This window comes from Myotis nattereri (assembly GCF_964212035.1).
Source record: "Myotis nattereri genome assembly, chromosome: 3".
In the NCBI taxonomy this organism is placed as follows: domain Eukaryota; kingdom Metazoa; phylum Chordata; class Mammalia; order Chiroptera; family Vespertilionidae; genus Myotis; species Myotis nattereri.
In genome coordinates, this window is record NC_138077.1 from 184,498,959 (window position 1) to 184,516,474 (window position 17,516).

Here is a 17,516-nt window from a genome sequence, read left to right on the forward strand (position 1 = left end):
TGGCCAAGGAGGAGACAGGACTCACTGCAGTCAACACTCTGGGCTTAGTCCTTGACTGGGATTCAGCCTGTGACCAGGCTAAGGGCTTTTCCCTAGTTCTCAGGTCCCAAAAGGAGCTCAAAACCAGAGGATCTGGAAGGACAAAGCAGCCCTTGCTCCTGGGGGATTGAGCTGTGGACTGTAAGCTTTATCCAAGCCACATCTCTCCATGCTTTAATTTCTTTCTCTGTATTAATAGCCCAACCGCCCATACAAGTGTATATATGTTATCCTGGGCTCTGGGATGGGTGAGGTTTCATAGATGACTGTCCACAGCACCACCACCTTTCAGAGATCATTTTATTTAATCCTCACAACTGGGTGAGGTAGGTAGTATTTTTCCATTTCACAGATGAAGAAACGGAGGTTCAGGGCTGAGTGACCTGTAAGACTTGAACCTGTGCTATCCCACTCCACTATAAAAGAACGACCCCGGACACCTTCCATGGGCTAAGCCGCAGTCGCCCATGTCTCCCGGAACCCAGATTTCTACCCCCCAGAACAGATTTCATTTCCTCTAACGAGCTGAGCCCAGATTCCTGCTCCAAGCCTGGGCTCTAGCTGCCCCCTTTCACCAGCTGGGCTCCAGAGAAGATTTGGTGCTAAATTTGCTTCAAGCCCACGCTCCACCACTCACTGAATATGCAACACTGGGAAATTTTCTTGTATTCTCTGTGCCTTGGTTTTCTTGTTTGTAAATTGAGGATAATAATAGTCCCCACCCTCTTTAGGATGTTTATGAAAACTAAATGAGTTAATATTAGAGTGCTTAGCAAGATTAAAATGTTTAAAAATATTGCGAGAGGACGGATGTTCCTGGGCTCTGGGCTCCGCCTGAAACAGTAGAATGGACATTCTAATCTCTCCACTGACACCAGTTCTGCCTCCATACACCCCCTGGCGTGAGCCCAGTAGGGGACATTCCAGGCATGCAGCTCCATTTTAGAGCAGAGAAGAGTCAGGGCTGAATAGGACACTGGAGAAATAATAAACGGAGTTGCAGGGAAGGGTTGGGAGTGATGGTTTTGGCGTCCTGGTCTTCCGAGGCAGGGACAGGGTGCTGGGATGGGAGTCGCTGGAGAAAGGTGCCTGGGAGGCCGTGCAGGGACTGAGGTGGTCGGGGAAGCCCGTGTTTCCCAAGAGGCCTCAGGATCAGAAATGGGGCTGGGCCCGGCGGGTCCTAGACAGCGCGCCCGACTCGCGGCGCAGCGCATTCCGGAGCCGGAGCCCGTCCCAGCTACACGCAACCAGTCCCCATTCCCTCCAGTGAAATTGCCAAATTAAAATGAATCATTTGGCCCATAATGGCCGAGGCGCTTATCGAGGGCGAGCGGACCCGCGGCAACGCCTTATCTCCGCGGCGCACACGGCCCCGGCGCGCCTGGGCCCATGCTAACGAGGCCTGGGACGTGAGCAGGATTAGAGCGAGTTAGTGGCGGAGCCGGTGCGGCGCGCGCGCGGGCGGGGGCGGGGGTGGGGGGGTGGGGGGACGGAGCGGGGGAGGGCCTCCGCACAAGGACCCGGCCTCAAAATGGCCACACGCGTCCCCCCGTAGCTGCAAAACGTGAGCATTCTAGCCTTTTTCTAGGGGGACAGCAACCTGCAGCCTCCCAAGGAATTCCCCAGCATTTTCCTCCTTCTTCCCCCGACTCGTAGAAGAGCTCTCCGCTCCTGGTCCCTCGTTTTCTTTCGAGGGGGAGGGGGGCATTTTCCACGGACGCTGTCGCGCCTGCCGCCGCCGCCCCTCCCGCCTTGGAGACTCTCTTCCTTCCTTCCCTTTTCTCCTTACGCAATATACAGCAATGCGCGAGGCGGTGGTTGGTTTCCATTTCTTCTTCGCGGTTGTGTGCATGCGGTGGGATTGTGAGCGTGCGCGTGTGGGCGCTGGCCAGTGTGGGCTTCTTCCCCGTGTGGTCTTCTCGGCGATCGGTGCTGGGGTCCGAGTGGGATGGTGGCTGTGCTGTTTGGGTGTGTGTAGATTTGGGTTCTTCGCGGTCCCCCTGCGTTTTCAGCGGTGTTTGTAATGGTTAGCTCGCCTCCTCAATTGGAGTCTGGTTCTGTGTGTGGGTTGTGTGGCCCTGGCGATGGTGTCTGGACCGGTTCGTTGTTGTGTTCGGCATGTGTGATCGCGACTAGGTGGGGCTGCGTGTCCCTGGGCGATTGCGTTGGGCCGATTTCGTTGTGTCAGGCTGGACAATGCGCGGGCCTGACCACGTCGGTGTGTGGCGCAGAGTGGCGTGGTGTTTACTCTGCTCCCCTCCTGCGGGGCTGGACGTGTGTGGCCCTGTCGCCTGGGTTGTGTGCTGTGTGCTGTGTCCTGCAGGAGTGCGTTTGCACATCGCTGGCGGGTAGCGGGAAAGGCGAGTGAGAGACGGAGGCGCACGTTGAGGAGGTGGCGTGGGGGTGCGGGGAGGGATTTCACGTTTTATTCCAAAGGATGTGTTCGGAAGCCACTGATGGCTTCGATGGGCAGACGGAGCTGCTCTGTCCGGAGGCCGGTCTGTGCCCTGGCGTTTCAGGGATCTGCTGATGAGCCGGAGGCTCTTCCAGCCCGGAGCCCTGGGCTCCGGCTCCAGCCGCACTCGCATTCGGGCTTTGTCCATTTCTGGTCAGTTCCTCGGGTCATGGCTGCTGGACGCTACGCGAGAGGCCGGGAAAAGGCAATGGGCACATTCCCCAGGCCCGGCGCCTCGGGTGGGGACCCTCGGGATCATCTCCAAGGAACATTTCCTTCCCATCCCTTCCCTGGTGAGCGACATTCCCGCGTGGGTCGGGTGCCCGTCGCATCGGTGTCCGGGTCTGGGCTCCGAGGGACGGAGTCAGTGCTGCCCTAGCTCCGGAAGAAATGGTTTTGTTTTGCCAGTTATTGTGGGTTCTAACGTCACCATCACCATCTTATTTTAATTAAAATAATGGTTCAGGAGCGAAGCGGCTTTTTTCTTCTAGTTTCTTTGGATCTATAACAAAGCCGCGCGGCTTCGCCCAGCAGCCTTCTGGCCTTTTAAGCTGCGGGGTGTAGGGCAGGGAGGGAAAATGGAGAGGGACAAACACAGAAGCTCGATCTACAGCAAAAATCAACCTCGCCCTAAGACACGGGGAATGGGTGGGTTCCCTCGGCCTCCCCCGCCGCCATGTGCATTAGAAGAGGAGAAAGAGAATCTCCCACAGTGGATTGAAACCGCAGGGAAGAATTGTTCCTATATTTCCACCAAAGTCGGGGCAAAAAAGAAAAAAAAGGAGGCCTTTGCAATTAATCCGAAGCTTCCATGAGTGCTCATAAACTGGGTGATTTAGGCAAAATAAATTAAACAAAACCCTTTGGGGGGAGCAGCGAACTAAATCTGGCTACTGCTACACCCTGGGAAGCAGCAATGGATTTGTTTTTAACCCTCCCTCCCCTCTTGTTTACTGCTGCGAGGAATTATTAGAATTCTCCCCTTCTCTTGAAGCTCTGAATACAGAAAAATGGAAATTCGTTGTGTAGGGATGGTTGAGGGGAGGTGGCGTTTATGTCTTTTCTTTTTTAAAAATTAAATGTATTGGGGTGACATTGGTTAATAAAACCATATAGGTTTCAAGTGTCACAATAAAGCATCATCTGCATAGAGCACCAAATAGTCTTTCTGTCTCCGTTTTCTCTTTTCTTTTCTTCTCCTGCTTTCTTGATTTCTTTCTTTCTTTATTCCTTGATTTCTTTCTAGGGTTCTTCTTTCTTTCTTCCTTGATTTTTCTTTTTCTTGATTTCCTTCCTTCCTTCCTTCCTTCCTTCCTTCCTTCCTTCCTTCCTTCCTTCCTTCCTTCCTTCCTATTTCTTAAGAAGAAAAGGGTCCTGGATAGAGCAAATACCCCCCCCCCCAATTCTTCTTGGGTCCCCGCGGTTCCAACTCCATTCAGGCAGGAACAGTCTTTGAATTGGGTTCTGGTTTTGTTTTGGGCTGGAGGTAGGCAGGTGGGGGTCATGGAGAGAATGGGGCTCAGAGGTTCTCCCCCATGGACCAGGGGTCTGAAAACGAGATTCCCTTTTTCCAATACACATGCCCCCATACCCCCCACTCCCAGGCCAAGCTGCAGACGGCTGCAGCTCCCCCTGACCCGGTTCCCCAGCCAACCGCGTAGACGCGTCAGTGCTTCGCACACGCACTGGCTCACACTGAACCGCACGCCCAGGCTGGAGGGTCCGAAATGCTGGGGCGGCCCGCGGCGGGCTGTTGTTGTGCTTGGGCTCCACCGTCATCCCTGATTGGTCAGGTGCGGGTTCTTCTTTATGGGGCGGGGGAGGCTTCAAGCACCTGCAGATGCGGGGCGGGACGCAGCTCGCGATTCCCTGGGCAGGCGAGGACGTGAGGTAATTCCCAGCCGTTGACCCCCATTTCTCTCTCGCCCTCCCTCTCGCCCTCCCTCTTTCTCTCCACCCCCATCTTTCCTGGAAACTCGATTTGGGCGCGGCAGACCGCCCGGCACCACACCGCGGCCTAACTGCCGCTCTCCGGGCGAGAGCGGGGCAAGCAGACACCCCCGCCCGCGACCCGCACCGGGCTCCCGCCCCTCTCCCGCGGAGGAGTGGACAGCCTATTCAGAGGGGCCGGTCTCCCTAAATATGCCCCAGGTGAGTTTGGGGGGGACGCTGCCTGTGGAAATGGTGACCAGGAAGGCCTTGGGTTCCGGCCCGGGTGGGGGAGCCCAGGACGGAGGACGGTCCAGGCTCCGATGGAGGGAGAAGGGGAGGACGGGCCCAGCGGCGGGATCCGGGACCTGCCTCCGCCGAATGGCCTCTGCGCCTCGGAGGGTTCCAGAGGCCCTTCCTTGTTCGACCCTCAGCAAAAACAGCTCGTTTTTGTTTGTTTTCACAACTAGTTAACCAGAACCACAGTCCCCGGGCTGCTACCATCGGTTCTGTGGACGTGCCCCCGGCTCCTAACCGTGGGGCGGCTGGATCCCTAGATCCGGGGGCGCGGGCTGGCTGCGCCCGCAGATCCGGCGGCAGGAAGAAGGCCGCAGCCGGCCTGGCGAGCGCGGTCCCAGCTCCATGGGCCCCGACCCGGGCTTAACGCCCAGGGTGGGGCGCGCTGGACTCCCTTCCACGCCCCCCCCCCAAACAGCAGGGGGAGAGCGGTTCTATTTACTGATGCTGTCGGTTCTCGTGCGAGCTTGGGGCTCCCCCAGGGGGTCAGGCGGGTGTGGGTGCAGTAGGAGGACTGGAAGCCCGGTCTCCGGCGGTGGCCTCGGACGCCGCAGGGGCTGCTTTATACGAGCAATTCTCCGTATGGGGAATGGGGAGTTGCCTGAGACCCGGTGCCTCCCCTCCACCTCCCACACCCAACCTCAGGAGCGCCCCAGACCCCCTGACTTGTTCAGGTGCAAGGACACCTTATGGCGGTTGGCAGCTGGAGATGAAAACCCGGGCTTGGGTGCTGCGAGCTGGGTCTTGGTTGCACAAAGACAGATGCATTGTAATGGTCGAATTCGCTAGTGCCATTCCGTTTGAAACCTTCTCCCCCTTCCTTCATCTTCCCCAAATAAAAACAAATAAACAAAAATCACTAGGCTTTCTCTTTAGTAATCTTAAACGAAGCCAAGTGATGGGGTTTAGTAGCTGAAAACCGACAACCAAAGTTGCGTGTGAGGCCGTCTGTGGCATCTTCTGGAGCATTGACCCCGGGCCTGGATGATACCAGTTGTAGAAGTGCCCCGTGGATTTTCCTGAGATCCCGGGAAGGGCGGGGAGGGGTCCGCCACAGACCCTGGGGACCAATCGTAGGTTTCCCACAGGGAACCTGGGACATACAGATATTTCTAGGCATCTAGAGAGGGCATTTGGGGCAGGGTCAACTCATCTGGAATATGGACTCTCTTCGCTCCTCTGGGGTTCACTCCTACGCTGAGCAGGGGAGCCTGGGATTAATCAGAGGGTATAAATGTGTCATAGGAGAGCCTGAGCTCAGTCCTGCGATTGCGCTGGGCATCACTTGTCACTGGGTTAGACACTGGGGCTGAAGCACGTGTCACTGGGTGCATCACGCATTGGGACAGTAAGGTAGGGAGCCGGCACCTGGGGGCTTGTGTGTTGTGTCACGGAATGGTCATTTCTGGTGCATTTCACTGCTGCAGGGGAGCCAGGAGGACCTACAGCTATACCTTGGGTACATTTTTAATTGCCAGTGTTGTGGTGGTTCCATTCTGTGGATATAGATCTATTGTTTCCACCATGATCATAAACTCGCTTCCCGTGAAGCCTTGTGGACCCATTGCTTTTGCAGCTTGTCTCAGGGAAATTTGTTGTTTCTGGGACAGGCTTCAGGGCTGGCAGACCCAGGGAAGGAGTGCAATCTGAATGGCGATTCTCCACTGGTGTGTGTGTGTGTGTGTGTGTGTGTGTGTGTGTGTCTGGTGGCAATTGAGCTGATCTTTGGAGGAGGTTTCAAAAAGTCGGGTGGGTGGGGGGGTGGGGGAAGTATTGTGGCCAGGTCCACTCGGTCTTGAGCAGTGCAGTGACAAAATGGAAGCTCAGTAGCTGCTGTAAATGATGAGATGGACTCTGCTCGGGGCTGAATTGGAGTTTGGGGTATTTATTTTCTGCTATAAAATACCCCAATTATATAGTTCTGAGAACAAAAATCTTACTTTGAACATCTTATGAAGCCTGTCGAGTTGATTATATTTTTTATTTATATATTTTAAAATAAAACAACTTAAAGGCATCCCCAACCTCTAGGCCCAGAGTCTCACGGTTTTTTTGGTTTAGTTCTTGATGGGGCCTGGCTCCACTGGCATCAGCGCTGGGTGCTGGAAGGAACGGTGGGAGTGCTCTGTGTGCAGTGGAGCCTCTGTGATTATCCCGGAGTATGGTTGTGAGGAGAGGAATGGCCTGAGCTCCAGGGACATACAGGGAGGGCATATATGGAGGATAGTGTAGGCAAAGTGAGATCAGAGTTCTGGTCTTGCTCTGTTGAAAATCGGTGGCGTGGCTTCGGGCAAGGCAGTGGTCCCCTGGGCGGCCCAGTCTCCAAGTCAATAATAATGTTTACTCGAGCCATTGTGTAGTGCTTTTAAATGCATGAGGAGGTATTTCCTAGAGGACAACGCTAAGGCAGAAGGGGGTGGGGGAGGGCTGGAAGAGTTCAAGGGCCTTTAGGACACCTCTTCCCAGGTGTGGATGGGAGCCCACACCCCATAGCCTCAGGGGCACCCTATGAATGTGTTGGCTCTGTACTGCCTCCGCCGGGCCTCCCTTCCAGACCCGACCTCACTTCCGAGTCCAGCTGAGCAGAAGAGGGAGGAGTGTGCAGGGAGGTAGGCCAGGATCACCATCTTCCCTCCCTGATGTCTCACCTCCAGTCCTGGGGGGAGTAAAGGGAGGCTGGGGTTTCCAGCAGCTGCACAGAAGACACCCTCGCGGGGGTGGGGAGGGGTGGTGATGAATATATGTTGAAATGGGGTGCTGGTTCCCTGGGATAATTCTCTGGCAGCTCCAGCATGGTGGACCCCAGGCTCTGCAGCCTCCATTCCCTAAACTTCCTACTCGCACCCCACCACGTTTCTAGGTACGCGTGGCGGTAGGCTGGAGGCGGCATTGCTGAGAGGCTCTTAAGGCACCCCCACCTCCGCGGGGCCGATTCCCCGCCAAAACCCAAGGGGAGGGGGCCGGGAGGAACTCGGTCGGGGATTTGTTCCCTCCTCTTCCCTTGCGGCCTGAGAAGGGGACGGGGTGGTATTTCTCTCTCGTCTCTTTCTACATTTCCTTCCTCCTTTCCCCCTTCTGTTTTTCCTCCGCTGACTCCATGCCTTTTCTTCCAAAGTCTCTGTTGTCTTTCTCTACCTCCGTCCTCGTGGCCCCCCATCTCTGTTTCCCAGGCACCCTCCCCTCTTCTCCCAAACCAGAGACACCCCCCTGCCCCCCCTCCCCCGGCCCACCAGGCCGCTGGGCCCCGAGGGCCAGTGTGTGTCCACGTGGCTCTCCGTCTGTCGCCTTTTCTCACTCGGTGCGTGAGTTTCTTCTTCTGCCTTCACTCCCTGACCGCATCCCACGCGTGTCTGTCCGTCTGCCGGCAGGATGACGGAGCGGCCGCCGAGCGAGGCGGCACGCAGTGACCCTCCCCAGGAGGGACGGGAGGCGGCCGAGGCCCGCATGGCCCCCCCGCACCTGGTCCTGCTGAACGGCGTCGCCAAGGAGACGAACCGCGCGGCCTCGGCCGAGCCCCCGGTGATCGAGCTGGGCGCGCGCGGCGGCCCGGGGGGCGGCCCCACCGGCGGGGGCGGTGCCGCGCGGGACTTAAAGGGCCGCGACGCGGCGGCGGCCGAAGCGCGCCATCGGGTGCCGACCACCGAGCTGTGCAGACCTCCCGGGCCCGCCCCTGCGCCCGCGCCGGCCCCGGCCCCGGCGGAGCTGCCCGGCGACGGCCGGATGGTGCAGCTGAGCCCGCCCGCGCTGGCGGCCCCCGCGGCCCCCGGCCGCACGCTGCTCTACAGCCTCAGCCAGCCTCTCGCCTCGCTCGGCAGGTCAGTGCCCGGCGGGAGGGCGCGGGGCGTGGGCAGCGGGTGGGCGCTCCCGGCCCCGGGGCTCCCCGTGTGCACCTCGGGGATGCTTGGCTGAAGCGCAAGAAGGGAGGGGGGTGTGCTAAACTCATGGGCGTCAAAGCCGAGAAGCCCCGGGTGCGAGTGAGAAATGAACCCGCTGTGAGCCCGTGCGGAAGCGCGTGTGCGGGCAGATGTGGGGGCGCCTTGTGACTGCGGAGCGCCTGGGTGGGGTGAGCCGAGGAGGGAGCGTGCAGGCATGTGGCTGGGTGCGAGCGGAAGAGCAGAAGTGCCCTGTGCTGTGTGGTTGGGAGGGAAGGGATGGCCGGAGGGAGTCCCGTGAACGTGAGTGCCAGGCAAGAGTGTGTCTGAATGTGCTTCACTGTGAAGTTCTTCTGGAAGCGGCAGCCTTCTGGGACAGGATCTGGGGGTGGATGGGGAGTGGGCTCCCTCCTCGGCCTCTGGATCTCTGCTCTAGGGTCCGGACACAGGTGGTGAAGGCCTTGGGGGGCGGGAGGGCGGGGCAGGCGCAGGCTGGAAGAGGTCAATCGGGGAAATAGGGGGACATATGTAAAAGAGGGACAGTCTGTTTGGGGAGTGGATCCCTTCCTCCCCTCCCCAACCCCTCTGCCCCTAGCTGTGGTCTCTGGCCCCAAGATTTCCACCCCTTGGCATGAGGGAGTCCATTTCCCTGCTGAGGCCACTGAGAAGGTGGAGAAAGGGAGGCAGGAGTGGGATGGAGATAGGAGGATGATACAGGGATACAGTCAATGAGTCTGCAGGAGACTCCAGAGAGAAGCTACAGAGAGCCCAAAGTGGGCCTTGGAGGGTAGGGGGTGGGGGGTGAGTCAGGGTTTCCTGTCTGTTGTCTGTCCACAGGCCCCATGGGGCCAGGGTGAAGGTGGGGGGAGGTTGGAGGGAGGGAGCAGTGTGCCCTTTTGTGGTGCTGGAGTTGCACACCACCAAGTGTGAAGGCCATGTCTGCCTGTGTGAGCACCTGTTTGAAAGTGGAGGTTGTCTGTGGATTGTGTGGCTTGTATTTGGGGAGGAGAGTGTGTCTCTCTGTGGAGTTTGTGTGTGTTCATCTTTGTGTTTGTTCCATATGTTCACCTCTGATTCTGTGTGTGTGTGTGTGTGTGTGTGTGTGTGTGTGTGTTCATGCTTCTTCTATTCCCAATTCAGGTATGAAGGGACCAGGGATGCCCTTGTTTTTCCAGGGGTGAGGGGCTCAAGGACATGCAGGGGGGTTGCTAAGGAGCCTCTGTCTCACATCCACCTTAAATGTTATCTTGTGACCTGCCTGCTCCTTCCCACAGTGGGTTCTTTGGGGAGCCAGATGCCTTCCCTATGTTTGCCACCAACAACCGAGTGAAGAGGAGACCCTCCCCTTATGAGATGGAGATTACTGATGGTGAGTCTCTGCCTCCACCTTTGCTATTTGCCCCTCATGCTGGTTAGCGCCTCCTGAAGGAGGGATCATGGGGACTACTCCTAGGTGTCTCACGTGGATGGGCAGGCTGTCTTGGGACCCCAAACTGCTGGAAGTTGCCTTGCAGCTGAGCTGGGATTAGAGAAGAGAGGACATGGGAGTGAAGACATGTGACATTTAGCCCAAGCCTCTAAGGGTCAGTTGCAGTCCCCACTCTAGCTCTGTTCCTACTCTTGGCAAGGATCCCGGGGAAGGGCAGAAACACAAGGTGGTCCCACACTAAGCACTAACCTCAGGGACTCCCTGCACTTCCTTCCAAGATCTCTTCAGTCTAGAGTCTGGCGTTTGCTCCTAGCCTGGAATTGCACCTGCTGGGGGTCTCCTTCCAAGTCCCTACGTTGTGGGGCCCTCTTGTCCCTTGTTCCACACTCAGGGCTGAGACCTGGAGTTCCCTTCCTGACATTATAGATTCTACACTGCCTCTTGTTTCCCCAGAAGGGCCCTAGCCCTGCTATTACACACTGCCCAAGTAACCTTTGGCTCTGAACTTGGGGGAGGGGATTTAAATGAGTGGGAAATTTGGAAGACTCCTTCCCTCTTCCCAAGGTTGACCTTGATGTGCAGATGAGGCCCAGCACCAGGAGGCAGGAGAGCAGACTCTTTAGAGCCCAGGGATATGGAGGGAGTCACTGGAGCTCCCAGTGCTCAGCCTGGCTGGAGCCCGGGCTCCGGAAGGAAGGGCACCTGAGGCTTTGGAGCCAGGCTGAGATTTATGCAAGGGGCAGGTGGGAGGGATGGGTATTGGGCGGGAGCTTCTGGAGGGGAGCCCACTGTGGTCTTCTGGAGAGGAGAGAGGCTAGAGTCTGGACAAGGAACAGACCTCAAAAGACCCAACCAGTCTGGGGCGCAGGGGTATAGGGCCAAGAGGGAAGAGTCATGGGGTGTCAGTGCTGCTAGGTTAGAGAGGGATGGGAGGTATGCCAAATAGGAAGTAGCCTGGACCAGGCCTGATGTTCCCCAGGAAAGTGACATTTACTACAAAGGGCAGAAGCATGGGGAAACTAGGCACAGAGGAGAGGAAGGAGATGGGAAGGGGCAAGGGTTTGGGGGGAGTGCAGGAGGGTTAGGGAAGCCATTACCCATATGTTACCAATATTTGCTGAGCACCTATTCAGTGACTGGCCAGAGAGAGAAAGAGGGCATATAGGATGGACATTCTGAGGAAAGAGGAAGGTGTGAAGAGGTGGGTAGTTCTCTTGGAAGGATAAACAGAAATGAGGGTGAAGGGGAGGTTCATGAGGGTGCGGGATAACTCCATGGACTTTGAAATCAGAAATTTAACTAAAAGGGTTATGTACAAGGTCTAAAGTCGGGATTTGATGTGGTTCCTGTTGCTGAACTTCTCTGGTTCTCAGTTTCCTCATTTGTAAAGTGGGGAGGATAATAGCTTCCTCACATTATTGAAAGTACACAATGGGGTAAAGTGTTTTTAGGGTCTGCTCGGGGTAGGCGCTCTTTCTGGGGCCTGTCTAGCTCTAACTGTGACAGCAGCCATAACATACCCACCTCCCCCCCACACCTAGGAGCTCCCTCAAGATCAGCCAGCATTAGCCACGGAGCAGGGGCTGGTTCTCCTTGTGCCACAGCTGAGGGATCCCTCTCCACCGGGCCTGGAGGCTGAGAGCAGCAAGTTATTTCCTCTGAGGCACCTAGGGTAGGACTGCCCAGCAGGTGTGCTGTGTTCTTCCCAGCCTGGGTCTGGTCTGGCCTTTGGCAGAGCCAGCTGGGCTGGGGCCTGTTGGGGTTTGGAAAGACAGCTTCAGAGGCACTGTGACAGAGAATGAGTGCCCCTCCCTGGGAAAACGTGTGTGTGTGTGTGTGTCCATGCCAACACTTTCTGCTTGATCATCTCTCTTCTACACACACACACACACACACACACACTCGTAGGAGAGAGATGATCAAGCAGAAAGTGTTGGCATGGACAAGCTGGGTCATGACTGACCTTGGAGGCAAGTCTTCCTCTGTCCTGGCTCTAGTCTCCTTAGCTGTGAAATGAGGAGTAGGTCTTAGGTGATGTCTTGACTTTTCCTTTCTTCTTCTCCCCTACCCAAGTTTCCACATTTTGAGGTCTGGTTCCAAGGATCATAGGAAGAGAACGAACCAATAGGCCAGTACTGGCAGTTCCTGCAGTGTGCAGAGCTTCCTGAGGACTGCCGGGCCCCAGCTCTGTGTTGGGGAGGAAGCAGCCACAGCCCAGGAGCTCAGGAGCACTGGCAGGGCCCACCTCTGTCTTCCCTGGCTTTGGAAATCCCAGGTCAGGCTTGGACATAGCACAGTGCTTTGCACACCGTAGGTGCCAGATACATGCATGCTGGTGTCTGCCACTGCTCTGCAAGTCTTAGTACACAAACGCAGTGAATATTGATCAGTGCATATAATCAGTGCATTGTAGACATGGAGAGACTGAGGCAGCCCCCAGCTGCCTGCCTAGAGCCTCAGGCGGAGCCTGTGCACGGCTGTCTCTCCACTCCTCTCAGCGGGGAGAGAGCCTGCAGGGCAAGTCCTTTTCCTTCTGTCCTCTTCTCTCTCCTCCATTTCCTTACCTGCCAGCATGATCAGTCAGCAAACATTTTACTGAACCCTTATTTTGTGCTTTCTATCACCTTTACAATAAAAATCCCCACACCTTACTGCAGGGCCCTAGGAACTGAACTTAGCCTACTCAGGTCTCACCCACTTCAGCCATTTTTACTTTACATTTTTAGCTCAGAGCCTTTCCACATGCCATTCTCTCTTCCCATGCCTGGCTGGCTCTTCTTCAGCCTTAAGTTCTCATCTTATAGATGTCACCTCCTCCAAAAGGCTGCCCCCAACCAACTCAACTAAGCATGGTAGCTCCTTTCTGTCTTTTATTTACATCCAGCCTCCTGTCTGTTTATCTGTTTGCTTCTTGTTCACCATCTGTCAGCCCCATTAAAAGGTAAGCTCCAGGAGGGCAGTCGCTCTGTCTGTTTTGTTCAGCATTATTCTTAGTGCTAGGCCTACTCCCTGGTTGTTAGGAAATAACTGATGCACAGATAATAATAACTAACATGTATTGACCAAATGTTTAATCTGAGGTTGGTATTGTCTTAAGTACTTTGCCTGTGTTAGTTGTTAGATCCATGTGATAATTTTATTCTTGAGTGATTAGTATTATCTTCATTTTACAGATGATGAAGCTAAGGCAGAGAGTTTAAATAACTTTCTCGGAGTCACTATCTAGTGAGTAATAGTCAGGAATTGAACCCAGAAAGTCTGGCTCCAGAGTTTGTCTTTGTAACTTGTGCAGTATGGCCTCTTGGTACAAGTAAATGAATGAATATGTGGTCCTTGTCCTCAGTGTCTCACAGTACAGAGAGATAAGCACAGAAGCATACAACAATGACTAAGAGTAATGGAGATCCAGGGATTTGTAAGGCTGTGGTGGTTGGTTAGATCTCTCTGGAGGGGTTGAGATGAACTGGGTTTTGAAGGATGAGTAAGAGTTTTCTAAGTAAAAGGAAAGAAGGCATTGTAGGTTTCCCAAGTTTCCCAATGAATGTTTTTTTTCTGCATCCCCATAGGAGAAGATCCTTGGTAGATTTCCAACCCATTCTCCTAACCCTTGCGCCCTTGTCCTCCAGGTCCCCATACCAAAGTCGTAAGGCGCATCTTCACCAACAGCCGGGAGCGATGGCGGCAGCAGAATGTGAATGGGGCCTTTGCTGAGCTCCGCAAGCTGATCCCCACACATCCCCCAGACAAGAAGCTCAGTAAGAATGAGATTCTCCGCCTGGCCATGAAGTACATCAACTTCCTGGCCAAGCTGCTCAATGACCAGGAAGAAGAGGGCACCCAGAGGGCCAAGCCTGGCAAGGACCCCATGGTGGGGGCTGGAGGAGGAGGTGGCGGGGGAGGCGGTGGTGCACCTCCAGATGATCTCCTGCAGGATGTGCTGTCCCCCAACTCCAGCTGTGGCAGCTCCCTGGATGGGGCAGCCAGCCCGGACAGCTACACCGAAGAGCCTGCACCCAAGCACACAGCCCGCAGCCTCCATCCTGCCATGCTGCCCGCCACTGAGGGAGTGGGCCCTCGGTGATGGGCCTGGGACCATCCTGGGCCAGCCAGGAGGGTGCCCTCAGGCCGCTGGGACCGTGGGCTTCAAGGCAGGTGGGCAAAGACTGGGTAGCTCTGAAGTAGGGCAATGGACTTGATGAACTTTCCTTGATGCCTGAACTTTGGGAAGCCCAAACTGCCCTGGGGCTGGCTTTTCACTTCCTGCCTCAGTAGGAGAACAGAAAAATGGAGCAAAGTGGTAGGTACTTTTTATGAAGACGGCACGGTCTTGCCCCTTCCCCAAATCCCTAAGACTTCTCATGTAAGAGGCTCGAGTGGCGCTGCTTTTGGCCTGGAGCTTGGGAGCCCAGTCTTTGCTGAGACCTGGGGTTGTCATCTCTCACCTGAGGCATTCAGCAATCTCTGCCTTGCCTTTAGCCCCCTCCTAAGCAGGCTGGGGTGGCTTTGCTAGCCACTCTACCCAGATATATAGGTACCCAATAGCTGCCCATTTCCTGAGCCCCATCTTCACCCAGGCCCATGTTGGTCCATTCAGCTTGCCAACTGCTGCAGAGTCAAGCCTCAAGGTGCCTTCTTCAGGGCCTGGTTGAAGAAGACGGCTGGTGGACCACCTGCTCCGGGTTAGCTGGGCCAGAGGGGCAGAAAAGCCAGGGGACCGAAGCTTTGCTTTCTCCCCACTGAAATTTGCCTTCCTAATCCTTGTGGCTGTGGGGACTGAGTCTGCAGCTGTGAGCATGTCCTTTGGGCTTCGGGTGAAGTCAGAGAAGGAAAAAAATTGTTAGAGGGAATTGAGCAAATGCTATTTGGGGCTTGTGGGCTTCAAATCCTGGTAGTGTCTCAGAGCTCCTCATCACTGTTCTAGCGGTGAGCAGATGCCAGTGTGCTGTTGGATGGGCATATGTTGGTGCTGAGAGGAGATAGGAGCCCCATCTGTGCATTCTCCAAGATGCTCAGAGGTCCCGCCCTGCTGCAGGATGTCTGTTAGCTAATGGTCTGGTCGGTGTTCTGAGTGGAACTGAGCACACACTCTGTCCTAGGAATTCCTGGCACTTGGGATTTTTTTTCCCCTGGCACTTGGGATTTTTTTTCCCCTGGCACTTGGGATTTTTTTTTTTTTTTTTACTTTAATTGTTGATGGGATCTTTAGGTAGATATGACCCAGGATCCAGCTCCACTTCTAGGACATGGTAATGCAGTCAGAGACCAGGCCCCAGCTGAGACCCGAATGGATGCACATTCACTGAGCAGAATCTTAAACACCTTTGACCGTGTAACTTTCAGTCATCACGGGTGTGAATGGGAGGCTAGCTTAATGCAATGGGAGTGCCCCCCTCCAAAAGTTGTACATGGCATTTTTGTAAATCAAATCCTTACTCTTAATCTTTTAAAGAAATACTACTGCAAGTCCTTTTGTAAGTGAAGAATCTTTTTGTAGAGTGGACCATCGCCCCTCGTTGATCTCCTGTGTCAATCCAAGTGTTGGGGTGTGGTTTTCTTAAGGCTAGGCCTGCCTGTGACCCGCATTTCAAGCCCATGGAACAAACTGCACACAAGTCCTTCATACCTGTCATTGTATCCTCAAGTCACCCCAGCCGTCTCCCACCAGGCTCTGCCTTTGAGGTCAGAGGGGAATGATCCTGTGGCCCGGCCCTGTCCATGGCCATGTGGAAGATCTTCACATGTTTTGGGTTTCAGCTCAGGCCTTGCCCTCACTGTGATGGGGCCTTGGGTACAGCCATTTGCAGACAGGGAATGACCCCTGCTCCCCTCCCTTTCCTTTTAAGTTGTGAGGATGGGAGCACTATGGTTAACCCTTGTCGCTCTCTGTCTATCTCATGTCAGCCAAAATCATATTTTAATGAACAGCTCCTGTGAGGCATCCCATCTGTAAAGAGGGAACACCTGTCCTAAGGCTGTGCTTGCTTCCCGGTGGGTTAATTTGACTTGGGGCCACAGTGCGGATAGGTGGATGGGTTTTAGGAGATGGATCCCACATTCTGTCAGGAACTCAAGCTTCTGGCTCCCTTTTCTCTCACAAGTTCTCTCTAAGTGTCAGTTTCCCATCAGTACCCTGGCTCTCTGCTCCTAGGACTGAATGGACATGAAAGTAGAAGCGTTCTGAGACCATAAAGAACTCGGTTCCTCTTAAACCTGAGGTGGGGTTTCCAACCCTGAGTTCAGGGCCTAGGCAGTGGGCCAGGCTGCCTGACTACACAGCTTGGGATAATTTAGGTTCTAACCCACTTTTGCCTGAGTTATCTAGATTGTTCTCATTTCTCATAATTGACCTCATGTCTGGTTCATTCCAAGGCAAGGTACAGGAATGAGAATGGATAAGAGATATGGCAACATGGGTAGAATATGTAAAATGTAATGCAACCACTTACCACAGGCCTGGGTAGGGAAGCACAAGGCTTTAGGTTTTTGTAAGAACTAGAGAAGATCCATACTTTATTTTCATTTTCAACCCTTCACCCCATCATACCCTCTCCCTCCCCTGCCTCCTCCTCACCCATGAAGAAATGGCAACATTCCAAGAATAATATCTGTACAAAAGAGAAAACATGGGAAGGTTTAAAAACATGAGAATAAAAATGATGGGGGACTCCCATCTTCTAAGAAAAATGTATATTCTTTTATTTGTAGTGGCAAACGACAAGATGGTACAACCTTTATCTTTTTCCAAAAACAAAACCAAGGGCACAGAATCTGTAGTCAGCCGACAACTATCTCGGCCTTTGGGGGTGGTCTGGTCGTACTTGTGGTGCCAATGGTACGTGGCCCCCGCCGAAGGCTTGCCCCTGCCCGTGTACATAGTGCAGTGTTCCTGTGGGCGGGCCCAGCACTTTCCGTCAATGTTGTACTGTACGTGATGAACTGATGAATTACGTTGGTCTCTGCATTTTCTGCAGAAGAGGAGTAATCGCTCCAGGTACCTGACCTTTGTACAGCCCAGAGGCCAACACTGTGGGCGTGTGACTCTAGCTACAAAACCCATGTGGTGACGATGTGTGTGTATATATAAGGCTATATTGGGAAGATTTCTAAATAAAAGTTTTACAAAGGGGATTGGACTCTGTGCTTGCATGTTGCACCCTCGGCCTGAGAGTTGGGACATTGAAAGGAAAGGTATGGCAAGAACCTGTCTCTTCTGAAATGGGGACCTCCAGGACTCAGCTGTCCTCTGAGGGGGAATCCCCCCTCCCTGAGGCTTCCTCAGTAAGGTTTCCATTCTTTCCCCGCTTCTCAGCATTTTGCACCCATGCTTTGCACCCAGGGTGGCCCCACGGATATTCCACTCTGTGCCGGGTTCAGCTCCTGTGGGTGGGCAGTTGCTTTTATCATAGGTTCAGGACAGATTCAAGTCTCACCAAGGTAGGCTCCCAGGTTCCCTGATGGCTCAGTTGAGGCTACAGCTCTAATGCCTGGCTCTTGA

The 17,516-nt window shown here is 54.7% G+C and overlaps 1 protein-coding gene across 2 annotated transcripts; it reads left to right on the plus strand.

Moving 5' to 3' along the window:
* Nucleotides 1–2,630: 2,630 nt before the first annotated feature.
* Nucleotides 2,631–17,149, plus strand: TAL1 (TAL bHLH transcription factor 1, erythroid differentiation factor; the record flags this gene model as incomplete). 2 transcript variants are annotated; one of them, XM_081085307.1, is made up of 4 exons in its annotated part: nucleotides 2,631–2,647; nucleotides 8,089–8,535; nucleotides 9,867–9,961; nucleotides 13,648–17,149. In XM_081085307.1, 3 exons carry the CDS (start codon nucleotides 8,090–8,092, stop codon nucleotides 14,100–14,102), a joined length of 996 nt encoding a protein of 331 aa, XP_080941433.1. In that variant the 3' UTR covers nucleotides 14,103–17,149. The 2 variants fall into 2 exon arrangements, with proteins under 2 accessions (XP_080941433.1, XP_080941432.1); XM_081085306.1 differs by lacking the exon at nucleotides 2,631–2,647 and having other exon boundaries at nucleotides 8,090–8,535.
* Nucleotides 17,150–17,516: the final 367 nt, after the last annotated feature.